The 15,781-nt window shown below is 42.6% G+C and overlaps 1 protein-coding gene across 1 annotated transcript; it reads right to left on the reverse strand.

Annotated features, from left to right (window-relative positions):
* Positions 1-8: 8 nt before the first annotated feature.
* Positions 9-13,998, reverse strand: LOC307258023 (phytanoyl-CoA hydroxylase-interacting protein-like; the record flags this gene model as incomplete). Its single annotated transcript, XM_080037409.1, has 5 exons — positions 9-552; positions 2,176-2,293; positions 3,631-3,805; positions 5,483-5,679; positions 13,899-13,998. 5 exons carry the CDS (start codon positions 13,996-13,998, stop codon positions 9-11), a joined length of 1,134 nt encoding a protein of 377 aa, XP_079893535.1.
* Positions 13,999-15,781: the final 1,783 nt, after the last annotated feature.

The raw sequence follows: 15,781 nt of genomic DNA on the forward strand, positions 1-15,781 counted from the left end.
TTTTTTCTTTAGCGTCCCACACTGATATTGCAGGTCTTGCAGCTGGGGTCCTTCTTGGCATTTAGTGTGGACATACTACTCAGCTGGTGCCCGCTGATCTCTGCCACCTTGCCCAATGCCAGGTCCACGGGCTCTGTGTAGATCACCTCCAGGATGACGTCTTGGGCGTGGTGAAACAGCAGCTTGCCGTCGCCCTCCTCCTCCCTCTTACAGGTGAGGAAGCGGTTGTTGGTGATGTCGAAGGCGGGGAGCCTCTGCTTACAGAAGTCATCGCCGGCGGAGCCCTTTGGCGCCAGGACCAGAATAACGTAGTGGTAGGCCGTGTACATGCAGTAGAAATCCCCAAAGTATAGGTTGCTGTCGGGGCTGAAGAGTGCCTCGGCCGCGACCTCAAAGCGCTGGCGGCCATAAGGGGAATCCTGTGGAGGCTTGCCCGTGTTGAACTCCGTGTTGCAGCTGAAGACGATGCCCTCCAGCTTGCCACTGATGGGGGAGCCGTGGCTGCCGCTGTTGTCTTTCACTGACGGCAGCATTCGGCTCTCCTGCTCCTCCCTGGAGTTGGGGGGGAGGGGGGAGGTGATTCAATTAAATTGGCTGTGAGCATAACAGCAGAGATGTTGTCAGTTTCACCTCCAAATTGGCACATTGTTTTGATCTGTTTTTTTTTGTGTGTGTTTTCCCCTTGGGTAATCCTAGTTTTGACTTTGATTTTTGAAATGCCAGAAGCAGCACTTTATCAAATTGTATTAAAATATTGTATTTGAGACAGTGAGGCACATGGGAACAAGCTGATTAAATGACTAAGATGCAGCCAAAGCCTAATAACAGCAACATAACCATAATAATAATACATGTCTGGTTTCTCTATTTCTGGAGCTGAACTGATCTTAGCCAAACAAATTGTGTCTCCCAGAAAGCAAGTAAGAGACAAACTAATCTAGTCTATTTATCATTTTGTCAAACTGCTTTCATAGAGCAAATTACCACCATGTGATGAATGCTTCCTTGGCAGCTGCATATCTTTCCCACAGAGCCATTTCTGAGCAATAAAGCTCCAATAATGAATTGCAATTATACTGCTATCACTCCAGAGGTTGTCATTATATCCATAATTGATGCTTTGTTGTGGGCATTATGGAGTTATTCAGCTCCCACCCCAGGTCACAGCAGAGGCCTCATTAAGTGGTAAAGTGATCAGTACTGTTACTCCCCACATGATGGCGCAGTTTAACAGAAGCCCTTTCGGTACACTGTGGCAGATGCAACTCAGCAAAAGGGAGAAGTCTATTCAGATGACGTCATGCTGCAAAGCTCTGGGTGAAGAGTGCTCACAAGCTCAGGCTTTAGTAAAGAAACTGTGTGCTCCGTTAGGCGTGGAGCATTTCCTCCAAGGGAGAGGATGAAAAGGACATATGAGGGGAATAGACACTCTCTGTAGAGTAGACAGTCTCTCTTTGTTACACTCTCCTCTAACATCAAATCAGACTCTCCCTCCTTTTCTCCACACCCCCTAACAACTGTCAGAAGAAACAAAATGGTGGTATTTATTTTTGCAGTGAACATTACTGCAAGAACCAATCTGTGACTCTCCGGATTACTATTACATAAAGCTGGCTGCTTCAATAGCTTGCCTTACTTTCAAGCATAGATGTTATGGAACAATAATCACCATGCATTGTAAAGCTGGACCCTTCAACTAAATCTCCACTTTTGTTTGTTACAAGCACGGTTCTTTAGAGGGGGAATGCACACAGCCCAGAATGACCTGGTCATCATGCTGTTTGCTGAAGTAAAAGCTGCTGAAGGGACACATACAAATGTAGTGCTGAGTCTAAGAAAGAATGCATTTCATTGCATAAACACCATATACAACTTTTTATTGTGATTTGCTATAATTATGGTCACACATTGCACAAAGAAGTCTCAATTCGAGTGCACTTTAGAAAGCACTACTTTACCCACAATGCTACAGACCAGGAAGGGGTTGACAATGAGTTTGTTGTTTTGTTAGAGAATATGTGTTCAACTTACTTGTAGTAGGTAATGCATATCTATGTAGTAGTTACTACAATTTTGTATACCTTATTGTAAAGTGTTACCTATCTAAATCATAGATAAGATCCAGATGGAACAACATACACTACATTTCAGTAATAATTAGTTTAAGATGCCTACCTGGCGTGTTCAAAGTACTCTTTATTCTGGTTCCTGTAGAAGACAGAGAAAGGCAGCATCCGGCCAGCGATGACCTCTGCCTTTTCCAGCAGCTGGTTCAGATGTACTGTGGAATAATCTGGAAAACAGACACGACATCATTGTGAAAATGAATACACTGTCGTCAGGGAGAACGGAAACTGATGTTCAAATGTCATTAATGGAAATGTAATTCTCAACTGTGTGCACTGGCTAGGATGGACTATGAACTGTGCATGTGTACTCAAGGATCCTTGGATCCTTCATCATATGTGTAGTGTAAAATGACTCAGCATTTTAGACCAAAAAACATATTCAGTAAGTCTTATCAAGCAATCCTCCTTTCACTCACTACCATCTGAGCAGGTCTGCCAGATGGGTGCGGATGTTACCCATAGCATATATTTAGTTTCATTAGGATAAAAACTATTTGCATCATTACAATTCTACAATCACTTGATCACTTGAACTGTTCCTATGCCTTGTTCACTTTCACCTTGTCTATGCTGCTTCTCTTAGTCCGTTTCAACACTGCCCCCACCCATTTTTAGCCGAGCTCACAGGATATGAGGATTACATTTGTGGTTTTTGAGTGAGATATATCAACAACTATTTCAGCATGCCATTAGCTTTAAGCCTGTAGGCATACATCCTCAGAGAGCTGCACTATAAAATCTGGTTTAGGAATTCCCAGCTTATACTGTTGACAGTGATACAGTAGTGTTTTTCACAGACCATTAATACATTCTCCTTCATCAATTTCTCTTAGAGTGTCTTCACCACACACATGCACTCTCCCATTTCTGTTCTCCTTCCCTTCTCCTCCTAACCCTCAGTATCCATCCTTTCCTCCCTTTCCTCCCATCCCCCACTCTAAGCTTGCTAGCCAGCAATGTTGAACTTGTTGACCTCTGCATCAGAAGACGCACAGCACAGCACAGTACAGCACAGCTCCCTTCCTCTCCTTAATCCTTCTTTTTCTTCGCCATCCCCTCCTCCACCTCTCCATCCATATTTCCCCCTACTCAGTCAGTATAAACGAGCCCCCCTTTAAAGGTGGAGTCAGCGATTCTGGAGAACGCTTGTTGACATAATCACTTTTTTGTCAAAATCAGTGAATATTATATATATCTGCTACCTGTCAATCCTATGTGCACTGAAATATAAATCTGGGGTTAATACCTAGCCTAGGCTCTGTAAGCAGGTATTAACCCTGTACTTTTTTTTTTCACAGGACGTGGATCATGAAGAGATATTCACAGATTTTCACCCAAATAATAGTTGTTTGAAAAGCTTTCTCCAGAATTGCTGACTCCACCTTTAATATTCTCCCTCATACAGTACATGGCTCCATCCATTTCACTGATGTCACACACCCTGAACATGTGTGCACTCATCATGGCAGGCTAAAGAAGGTGCGTAGGCCTATTACTCTACCGGCGGTGCAGAACTCGATGATCTCGCTCCATTCGGAGATGGCGTAGTCTCCGTCGGTCTGTTTGGACGCGGTCTGGACGGCCACGGTGTACTCTGTGCGCGGGCTCAGGAACCAGTGGCCGCGCACCGTCATGGGCAGCGGCACCGCCTTGGCCACCAGCTTGGTAGGAACGTCCTGGAAGGAGGGCAGGAGGACGGGGGAAGGACGGAAAAGAGGAGGTGAGTGCTGACAGGTAAGGGATAAGTCAGGAAAGAGACAATTCAGTTATGGCTGTCTTGTCATCCACATGCAGAGAGATTTTTGCAGACTGACACCTGCTTGGAAAAAAAACATATACATTTGATATAGATTAAAACCACAGTGTGTAACTTCTGTTCTCCCTAATGAGGAATTCTGAGTAATGACAACAACACCCGTCGGCGCATCTACTTGAAGTAAGCTTTCTGTGATCACGTATGGATTGTACTCCAACTAGGAAGGTTTTTTCTTAGCAGTAGAATCAACAACTTTAACATTTTGTGGCCGCTTCTTGAGCTCCTGTACCAGTGTCCGGGGGTGTCACCAGTGTGTAAACGATGGCATACCGAGAAATACAGAGAGAGTTTTGTGGAGCTAATAAGCTTAAACAACTTTGTGTCAACAACATTGAATGGCTTGAATGTAACGGACATTCATTTATATGAAAAAGTGACGCTCTACAGAATAGCTTGAAATGGGAGACTGCAGTGTATACCAGTGGCTGCCCTTCTGTTACATACACTGTAAGTCTCATTGGGTCTTAGCAGCTCATTGATGGGACCAGGAGCCCCTGCCTAGCAACAGAGTCAGCCCAAAATACTAGTATGATATGGTCCGCAATGTGTGAGTGGAAAGAGGGGAGCCATTCTTACTAGTGTCAAGAGTGTTGTTATGGATATGATCATAATATTAATTTCCATAACAGTGCTTTTAATAAATGAAACAAGTCTGTTAGATCACCAAACTCCATAACTGAAAGAGCTGCTTGCTGTTCTTTTTTTCTTTAACCTTTATTTATACAGGTATATCCCATTGAGTCCGAAGACTCTTTTGCAAGGGAGACCTGTTGCCATCGGTGCTGCGATTACTCTCAGGCGGAGACAACTGTGTGAGGGATATTAGCCTATTACACTCTTTGAACAACACCGCTTTGAAATAATAAATGTCTTTCTGCCTCAAGCTAGAAAAAGGATTTCCTAAAGTCTAACATGGTGTACCTGTGCTTCGTGTTTCAGCTTCAAATCAATCAATTTAGATTTCAAGCAGCAGCGATGACAATACATTTGGATCCGTGTTTCTCAATGCTCTCCTGGAGTACCACTTGTCCAGAACCTTCAAGAACCTCTTCCCTTCTCCAACACAGCCCGTTCAAATGAGCAGCTTGTTGTCAAGCCGCTTCAGGAGTTAATAAAAAGTTGATTATTTGAAATTTATTTTGTCTACACTGCTGATATACAGTATTCTGTAGCATGCATCTCGTAGCCTGATAATGTTGTTTGCAGTATTGTAACAATGTTGTTTTGCCCTGCTTCTCAAAAGGAGTGCAATCTCAAGGAGACATCTACCCGTATAAATAAAGTAATGAAAAAAAAAGACAATTCTAAAATATTTTAGATTTTGGTAAAGGGTATCTTGATTGGATATTACAGACACATTTTTCACACACTGAGTCACGTTAACACAAAACCTCTCATTCTTGGCTGTTTTATTCTTTCTTTTGGAAATTCAGCAAATTCTACTCAGAGCGACAACATTGAGGGTCCTTCTAGTGAGTCATTTGGCGGTAGTGTTGCCCTTTGTGTTGGTGTCGGCGCTGACTCGAGCCTTAATTACCTTGTGTTTGAACTTGTTGGAGTTCTTGTTTTCCTTCTTGTTCAGGTCAATGAAGTAGTGTGTGATGCGCTCCTTGCTGTGTGGCTCCATGTCCCAGCAGATCTTGAAGGAGTCGCAGGTGATGTTGCTGATCTTGATGTTCTGAGGAACAGGCAGCTCCTCTGACTCAGTGACGCTGCCGTCCTGGGATTTACTGCCTGTTGAGATGAAAACCATGGGCAGCGAGGTTGGTATCGTCAGGGTCAAAAGTAAACCACAATGTATACCAAAATGAGATAATATGGTTCTTAATTACTTTAATCATTTGGGAACACATAGAGAGCTCGGGTCGGTAAAACATATTTTTAAATCTGATGCAACATAAGTTTTGAATCTTTGCTCATTACAAGAAATGTACCAGTGATTGTCAATCCCATTTTTTTTTTCTGTCAAACATTAAGTGGGTAACACACAAACCTTTAAATCCTGTATATGTTCTCTTTCCTGTCTTACTGACTATATACCTTCTACTGTACTATGCTGCAGTTCCTAAGTGATTATTCCAAAGACAGCGCTAACAGTAGTTTATCCACCATACACACACACACACACACACACACACACACACACACACACACACACACACACACATGCGCACACAAAGAACTGCACGTGTCGACGACTACCATACAGTATATGTTGCCATGGAAACACATCAGTCCCTTAACTCTCTCTCTCTCACACACACACACACACACACACACACACACACACACACACACACACACACACACACACACACACACACACACACACCTTGCTGCTTTCCAGAACATGCGCAGCATTAAATATTTCAAATGCTGCTGATTGAATCTCCTCTCTTCTCAGCAGAGATGGATCCATTTATAATCACCAGTTAGAAAAAACCTCAGCTACCACACTGCAGGCAATATAAGAGCCTGTAACACTAACCTTTACAATGCTGGTGCATGTTACACAGCTTCAGACATCTGTTTAAATCAGGAAAACCTGGACAATTTTATTTGTCTATTTGGCCTCAACAGAGAGGCATTTTTTGGGATATGTTCCCTGCAACAGATTAGTTGATAAATCTTACATTTCTCTGAGCTGCATAGATATCAAGTCAGGTCCCCTTGTGTAACTGGTATCAAAAGGAATACAACCCAGAGTGTACACTGAGGCCACTGATTGGTCAAAACATAGTTGAATGAGAGCCTTGTGGAATTAGGATGAATATAGATTTTGCGTCACACGCGGAGAAGCCCACTTGGCATGGCAACAATGTGTTGTCTGTGCACACTCTGGGGTCCAAACACGAGAGTGAGTAAAACACAAGAATGCAGAATTTGGGCGTAGCGCATAACACGACTGATCTCTATAGAGAATAAACAATGGCAAAGGCAGCGGAGCATGGAACATCCATCTCCGCTCATCGGATGAGAGAGGGCCACATAAAAGAATAATCCCATAATTGGGTTGAGTGGTCTCTCCTGTCTCACCTCCACACGGCACTGTAACAGCAGGACATTTGTAGATTGATTCATTTAAGGAAATTGGCAAACCAGAAAGTAATTTCTACAGCCAATGTGTATATTGCCCTTGGACAGTGCAAAACAGCCAAAAGCACCACATTTTATCCTAACATTACTTTTTTATCAAACTTATAAACTGTCTTCAAAAAACATACATATATACATATACATACATACAGTATATGTTGTTTACCACCAGACCAGATTAGATCAGACCCCCCCACTTGTTTTTGTCCTAAGCCATTTTGTAACAACTAACTGATTACCAAAATGACTAAACTCACTAGTCTTACATGCTTGGACCACACTTCTGCTCTTGATAAATGAAATAAAACATATCTAATGTACACTCGTGAATTTAGTGAAGGAAGGTGACTTTAAGTGACAAATCTTTGGTAAGAAATTGTTATACATCTTCACACTTACAGTAGGACAGTGTATTTAAACAAAGGATTCAGTATCTGGATTTACTGCATGTGGCTAAAACTGGATTTCATGGGCAATGAGGGTAGAGGGATTCGCGTCTTTGCAAATATGTAATCAGGTCAGCAGTTACATCTGACTGCACTATACTGTATGTTTGGCTCCCGGACAACATGTTTGATTTGTGAAAACATCTCGTTCTGCAGCTTGTCCACATTTAAAGCCCATCTCATAAGACTTAAACCCCACTGAGCTGATAGGTTTGGCACAGAATGATAGGGTCGACACATGACGTGACTGTCAGAAATCGCTCAACTTAGCATTGGCAGGGACCAGACCCAAATGGTGGCACTTAATCATCCCACCTTACACTTACAGATTTATATTTTCAAAATGCCTGAGTAAAAAGTTATCATAAAAATGCTGAGTAATACAGACCTTAAAGAACAGACAGTAAAAGTGTATTGCATATGTTTTTTATTATTGTATATATTCTAGGAATTATTACCCCTATGCGTCATGATTATTTTTGATGCTGGAGAATCAGTCAGCTATTTTTTTTTGCCAATCAATAAGAAGCTTTTCCTCATTGATAATCATAGATCATTAGCTTTCGGGTAACTCATTCTATCCCACATCTTCACAACCTCAGGACACCATCAGTATATGAGTGCAAACACTAAACGAAACCAAACACACAAGATGCACAGTAAGGCTCTTGCAATGTTAATGTCAACACGATGTTTCTCGTAAAAACTCTGAAAGGAGACCTCATGTGGGTCTTGGCCCTCCCAGCTCCCTGTGACTCCACAACACTGATTTAGCTCCTGTTTGCTTTAATGCGCTCCTAATTAACCTGCAAATGGAGGCATTACATCGACCAATGCATCCGGATATTGCCAACGTAATGCAGCAGAGCTTAAAGTGATATAAGGGAAAACAAGCACTGAATGCTGCAGTTTACTGGGCATGAGATCTGCAACCAGCACTGTTTTCCTTTATGGATGTTTCAAAAAAGGCAAACAATAGAAAACGTAATATACAGACACAATTCAATTCAATTGAGCTATCAGTATCACAACATACCTTAAATACAAATGAATGATCAAAACTAAAAAAAATATTAACTACTACTCAGTGGCTCCAAATATGAAACTGGATACACTATGAATATAATGCGTAGCCAGGTAGCCTTGCCTGCATGTAAATGCACCAACAATGTGTGAGGTGAGCCAGGGCTAAGCTTTGCTCCGAATCCTCCGGGACTCTGAGAGAACCGGATGAAAGATGGAGGAGCCAAAGCCAAGCGACGATGAAGGTCACGCGGTGAGGGAGAGAGTAAAACCTTTTATAATCTCACACGGGAGCCCTAAACACTCACCCTGGCTTAAATTTACATGCTAGCATGTGTGGACTGGATCTCGCTATGTACTTGCAGTGGGGTTGCAATTGCCTATTCATTTAGTTAATTCCTTATCACTCTTCTTCTTACTCTGTATTGCCCTGTAGTAAAATGCTCTGCAGGAGGCAGAGAGTGGGGGATTTTTGCCTCATCATGATCAAGCAAAATGAGAGTTAGTGTTCCGAGCCCTTGTGTAGGAGCTCAGGATCACATGCTGTGTAAACACGTACAGGGGGTTCAAGACATACAGTACACAGAAACACATAAATAGTTGCATAATAGAAAAGGTATTACTCTGAAATGGAGAGCCTATTCTGTGAGTCTACTAAATCCAATCAAACAGACCTTGTTGGGTATTGCCCTTTCACTCGGCATGCAGTCAAATGCCAGTGTGGAATAGCGACAGTTGCAGAAGGATCAATACAAATCTTGTTAACATGCATACATGGATAGGGCCATCCTAATGGTTCTCTATGGTATCATTTCTTCCAGTCACACCTGGCTTAACACTGCGAATTAGATGTCAGTGTGCTTTACCAGTGATAGGAAAGATATTGGATTTTCATTCAGGCCATCTAATAACATAATGTAAATGGACTCTCTCAAAGGTGGTTCGTGTTAAAAGTGTCCACCATGTTTGACCACCATTTGAAGGTCCCCCACATTTGGATTGCAAAACAAGTCAACTTCCTGTCAAGGTTACTGTGTAAAAATATATTTCCCCAAGCAGTGTGTTGGCAAGTGAAGTGAGTTATGTAAAATTAGAATTGTCAGATGATAGTAGCACGGATTGTCTGTGACTGCACAAGCGAGCACTCAGTTCAGAGTAACGCACAAGCCTCCTACTGTTGAAGGTGCAGCGTTCGCTCTAAAATTTAACCGTAGACATGAGTGGTGCAACAGACACTCAGAAGGCATAGTCCTTTGAAAAAGCAGGCCTTTTGTTCCCTTCAATGCACAGGGCTAGACTGACACAGAGAGCATACACAAAGCCCTGTTGAACAGTCTGTCTTCCACCTTTTGCACATCAAAACGCCCCAGAACCGCAAACAAAGATGTAGAAAAGACACAGAAATAAATAACAACTTTCAGAGGTAAACAGAGGCAGACTCAGAATCGACTCATCACTTTTCTTACAAATGTATTAAATACAGAAGACCTTTAGGCTGGGGAAGACAGATCTGTTTTTTCTAAACTTGTCCAAAACCAATATGGGTCATCATTCTCATTTTGCAAATAATTGCTAAACAAGAGGCTGCTGTAAACACCTTCAACTGTGTTGTGTTGCAGTAGACTACAACTCTATAATTTCTCTGTGGACGGATTTTCTTTACTAGCAGTCAAGTGCTGAAAATTCAAATCCAAGAAGGAAAATTAGCAACCAGCTGATTTTTAGGGTCAGATTGCACTACAATCAATCTAATAGACTGTTCTGATATGTAATATAGTAAAGTCAATTGCAAGTGAATATATAATGCGGCTGATAAGTGGCTGCATAAAATGGATTTCAAACTCTTGCCAGCACAGTCACAGCACACAACTGCTCTCATTGAAAATTGTCCAAAATATAATGCCAGCTTACTCAGACGGTTCTATGTGCCATATGGCCAGCTTGCTGTTGTATCATGTTGGAAGATAGACAGGAGTCTAAATCCATGATAGCAGCTCTTCAAGTGTAGGTGGACACAGCGCTGCGTTGAGCTTAATGCTAACGCCAGCATGCTTAAGTGTTTTCAGTGACGATGTCAACATGCTGAAGTCAGCATGAAGTGTTTACAATGTTCACCATCAATGTTTATTATGTTAGCCTACTTCAATTAGGTAATTAGCATCAAACAAAACACAGCTAAGTCTAATGGCAATGTCACCGATTTGCAAGGATCCCATGAGCTGTTACAATTCATCCTGAGGCGAACATTGTCTTGTCTCAAATTGACTGATCAACGTTGACACCCATTGAGCCACATTGTCACAAAGGCTAATAAAAATATTTAGATTATTTCCAAAATGCAGGACATTTGGTGAAGTCAGATAACAAAAGAAACAGAAATAAACTGCACAATCGTTTTTCCCACTGCATATTTTGTCCCATAACGTTTTCTCATGCTATTCCTCAGCTCAAGTGTGGTTTTGCAGGTTTTGAAGAGTAAGCCTCAGGTGATGAATGCCAGAAATTGGCAGCTTCAACATGGAGGGAGTTTTTCTTCAACATGAGAAAGTGAAGTTGGAGACCTTTAGGAGAGGGTTTCCTATCTACAGTATCTATCTATCTATCTATCTATCTATCTATCTATCTATCTATCTATCTATCTATCTATCTATCTATCTATCTATCTATCTATCTATCTATCTATCTATCTATCTATCTATCTATCTATCTATCTATCTATCTATCTATCTATCTATCTATCTATCTATCTATCTATCTATCTATCTATCTATCTATCTATCTATCTATCTATCTATCTATCTATCTATCTATCTATCTATCACAGCTGGAGCAGCAGCATTTTAGGCAGATAGATTTCAGACAGTGCAGACACTGTACTTGGTTGCATAAATGGCAACCATCCATCATGGCAACTTCATTATGTCATCGCTCACGGCACAAAGCCCTCCCGTGACATGTAGTGTGTATTTCATTACTCTCTCTTAATATGTTTTAAATGTGGATATCAAAATCAAAAATGGTGGTCCGAGTCAGCTTTGCAGCGCTTGGTGGAAAATTTGCATCCAGTACAACATCTTGGACCTGCTCACACCATCGGCAGAGACTTCTTATTCGTATGGGCTAATTCTGTCATTTTGGCCTGGACTCATCACTCTTAGTAAAACGTTCCCTACCCCCAACTTATTCATGCCACATCACTACAATTAACCATTAAGGCTGGCACACCCATTCTAACAAAGGGGACACAGAGAAGCAACTTGTACACCACCACCATTTTTTTTTTTTTGGTACGTTGAAATGTCCAAACAGTCCTCAGTGTGTCTTAGAGAGTGCTTTCCCCACTGACAGTAGGCCTACATAAGCTGAATGTTTTTCTATTTGCTGGTTCAGCGTTGGCAGAAAAGAAGCCTCTCATGTTTACTATGAAATATTAATGGATATGGGAGATAAATATAGAAAGCTGTGAGGGTATGAAATTAATACAGTCCTTGGGAAAGCATATGTATTGACAATATCACAAAATGGTTCCATTTCCAAGAAAGCTCAAAGTGGGCTATGCAGTCATGTAGGCTACGTAGGGTGTGGCTGGGAAAGTTTCAACTAGAAAGTATTTCTCGAAAGTCATTTTGAGTTAGAAACTGCCACATGGAAATGTATGGGGCGGTCAAAGTAACAGGAACATAAATATGATCCAATCAAAACTACAAACCATTTTCAAAAGAATCCAATCCATTGGCACTGTCATAGAGTGTGTAGTGACATTACTTCAATTGCGCAGATATGGGTGTTTCAAGCAAACCATCAACAGTGCATCAATTATCTGAACAAACAATTCTAGAAACTCCTCGGCTCTAAGACAACCAGCAATCATTCTGCAGAATTGTCCCCTTAGTTGACCGTGTGCCCTTGTTGCTCTATAAACAGAGGGTCAGTTGGTGTCTCAAAGGACTCAGAGACACGATTCAAACCGGTTAATCTACTTGGTAAATAATAATAAGGAAGTGTCTTTTGTGCGGCAAAGATCAGGCTTATCAAAGAAAAAAGCTCCCCGGTGAATCAGCAGAACAGGAAGCACAAAGCTGGCACAGGGTCCATTAGTGAAACCCAGCCCCAGACTATATACAGCATTATTAAAATGACAGCTTTTAGAATCAGGCCAGCAAAGCACTAAGAGGATATAAAATGTGTCTGGGTTGTGTTACATTATGAGGAACAGCTCTGGCAGATGACAAAACGAGGCAGCGTGGCACAATGACTGCACTGTGTCCTGTCAGATGCTGGGGGTCTTTTGAGGACCAGCAAAGACACAGCCATTGACTCACTGTGTGCTCTAACAGCCAATCCAAGTACATATTAAAATATCTGGTGTAATTACCAATAAAAAAAAACAATTAAATCCACTCAGCTATGAAAATGCTGTGCTATTTTCATTTCCATATATGTGAATTAATATATTCAATCTTAATTAAAAAAGGGGTCTGTCTGTCACCATGCATGTGGACCCAGATGTTGAATCACCTGTGTGTAATTTCCTATGGTAATTTCACTGATGGATGTAAAGGGCTACACCCCCCGTGCACACACGTGGGTGCAGCCATGTTTGCGTCTCTTATTCTCCCCTGATGATGACTTGCTTTTTTCCTCCTCCCCACCATTAAATTCGCATCAGGGTAAACCCTGCTCAAGTAAAAAACTGCTCATCCATTTTGAGATGATTAAACTAGCGTATAGATGCGTTCTACCTATAGTCAAATGTGTATCACCTCTCTGTTTGATAGTAAATATCCAGGAAACTTTTAAAGTCAATCACATATCCAGCATGGACGCAGCTGGATGACTTGATGAATTAAAAATGTACAGGCAGAGGAGGAGAGTTTTCCGTGGTTTGAGGATTGGTTTTTAAGAGAGGTCATTTGTAATTATACAAATACCTTTGCCATGCATTAGTCTTTGAGCTAATTAATTAATTAATTAAGGCAACTCCCTGACAGAAGAGACAGCGGTTTTAGGCGCGGTTGCTGCCGGTCTCTGTCCACGTCTGTGGTGCTGAAATAATGACACTCATCTCGTTCTCTCGCTTGTGCATGTTCACTTTGCAGTAACATACATTTATTTGGAGCAGAGACCCCTCTTCTTTATGTTATAAATGAACAAAACCTGGCTGCCTCTGTAAAGGCACTCAGCTATTCCACACACGCACAGGCGCAACATCCATCCGTTCAAGGAACCGTATTATGTGTTTGTCCCCTCAAACACATAATACGCGTACAGCATGCTGTTGAAACCAATGCCAACTGTACGCGTTGCAGCGACTCTGAAACGGACAACAGGGCCTAATGCATCGATATTATTAAATGTACTAAAGCAGACAAAAAATCTCATTCTTACCATCTCGTTCGCACAACTGTACCAAGCTCAGGTCCTTGATCATCCCCTCGCATGGACTTAATGGACTGGTGATGTTGTGCGCCAAGCCTGGTACCTCCATCTCTGCAGAAGAGTCTTGGTGATGCTACTGGTGAATCGCCTTTAAATACCGTCCACGGGACACGCACAGCAGCAGGCTTCTGTCCACGGTCGTCAAGCAAGGAGAAAGGAAAGAGAAAGACAGATCGCCTTCCAGTCAGTCCCCTGCTCGTTCGGTCGCTCACTGCTCTCCCCTCTCTGTCTCCTGGGTGGTGCGGCTAGTGGCGCGTCAGCGGAATCGTCACGGGCGCGGACAACACAAGCCGCCAGTTTGGCTTTGCAACGTGAGGCATAGCAGCTCCCGCAGAGAACCGTTCAAAAATGTGTGTGATCCCCAAAGATATTAGCCTGTGCGTTTATCTGATCAATACGCCCCCTATTCATGTGCTGTGCCACAGAGCCACAAGTGTGCGCGCGCGTGTGTCCCGTGTGTTATTCCGCCGCGGGACAGTTGAACATGAATAGTTCTGCGGATTAGTGCAGAGGCATCCGCAAATTCAATGGCTTCTTATGTAACCAGATTAGTCTAGTAGTGTTCCCCCCCTCCGGTTTAGGTCTCCGTCTAAACCCTCCACACACACACACACACACACACACACACACACACACACACACACACACACACACACACACACACACACACACACACACACACACACACACACACACACACACACACACACACACACACACACACACACTCCTGTTCTCTCCAATTTCACGTTCAACGTCATCCCAAGCAAGGGTCCCTTAAATGTCCTTATTTGGTGAGTGTGAAGTGAAGCCCTGTCTCGCAGGAGCGCAGGTGCAAGTGGACCACAGAATAATGAGCTGGGGGACGACTCTGACATATTGCGCGGCATAATGAATGAACAGCGGCCCCAGCTTTTAGACGATCCTTCTTGCATTGTAATGACACTTAATAAAATGCAAAAACCCCTTGGGTGCCAGATAACCATTATTTATGTTTTGGCTGTTGTTTGTGTGTGTGTGTGTGTGTGTGTGTGTGTGTGTGTGTGTGTGTGTGTGTGTGTGTGTGTGTGTGTGTGTGTGTGTGTGCGTGCGTGTGTGTAATTATCTCCCCTAGACAATACACCCTCTTTATCTGTGGTTCCCAGAAACGGCGTTACCAAAGCATGAAAGGTCAAGTGCACGAGTGAATTATGTCTAACACACTGGATGTTGCAGGCTACTCTCTCAGTTTGACCAGCATGGAGTCACTTTATTTCTTATATTTCTTAAAGCAGCACTGTCCCCTCTTCATTCCCTATAGCATCAGAATGAGGCGATGTCACTTTCTATTTGTTTTTGTGTCTTGTGTTACGCAAGGTGCCGAGGCGCCACAGTGTTTATGTATTCAACGGACAACGAAGTCTGCAGCTGCGCCTGTGGGATCCCTGAGTCATGCTGATCCAAACTGCTGTGTACACTGAAGGCTACACTGCAAACTACAGGAGGGAAGCCACCTTTACTCATCTATCTCTGAGGCATGCTGACACAGCATCAACATCATCACCCATGATGCTGTCCAGTCTTAGACTTGGATGGACTTATTTTTTAACGCAGACACAGTAGTGTAGATGGTATTCATTCTCATGCGTAATGGAGGATTAGAAAAAAGGGGTTATTGCGGGCAGTCGAATTCAAATCCCTATAAGCTCATAATCTTGATGGCACTCGTTGGAATCAGTAGGAAACATATAAATACCCACCACCACTGAAGGCCTGAATTCATCCCACACACAGATTGCACGAGGGGCAACGCTGCACCTGACTCAAATATCCTCCCTGGGAAAAGACAGGTG

Source organism: Ammodytes marinus, assembly GCF_949987685.1.
Source record: "Ammodytes marinus genome assembly, chromosome: 11".
Classification (NCBI taxonomy): Eukaryota; Metazoa; Chordata; class Actinopteri; order Uranoscopiformes; family Ammodytidae; genus Ammodytes; species Ammodytes marinus.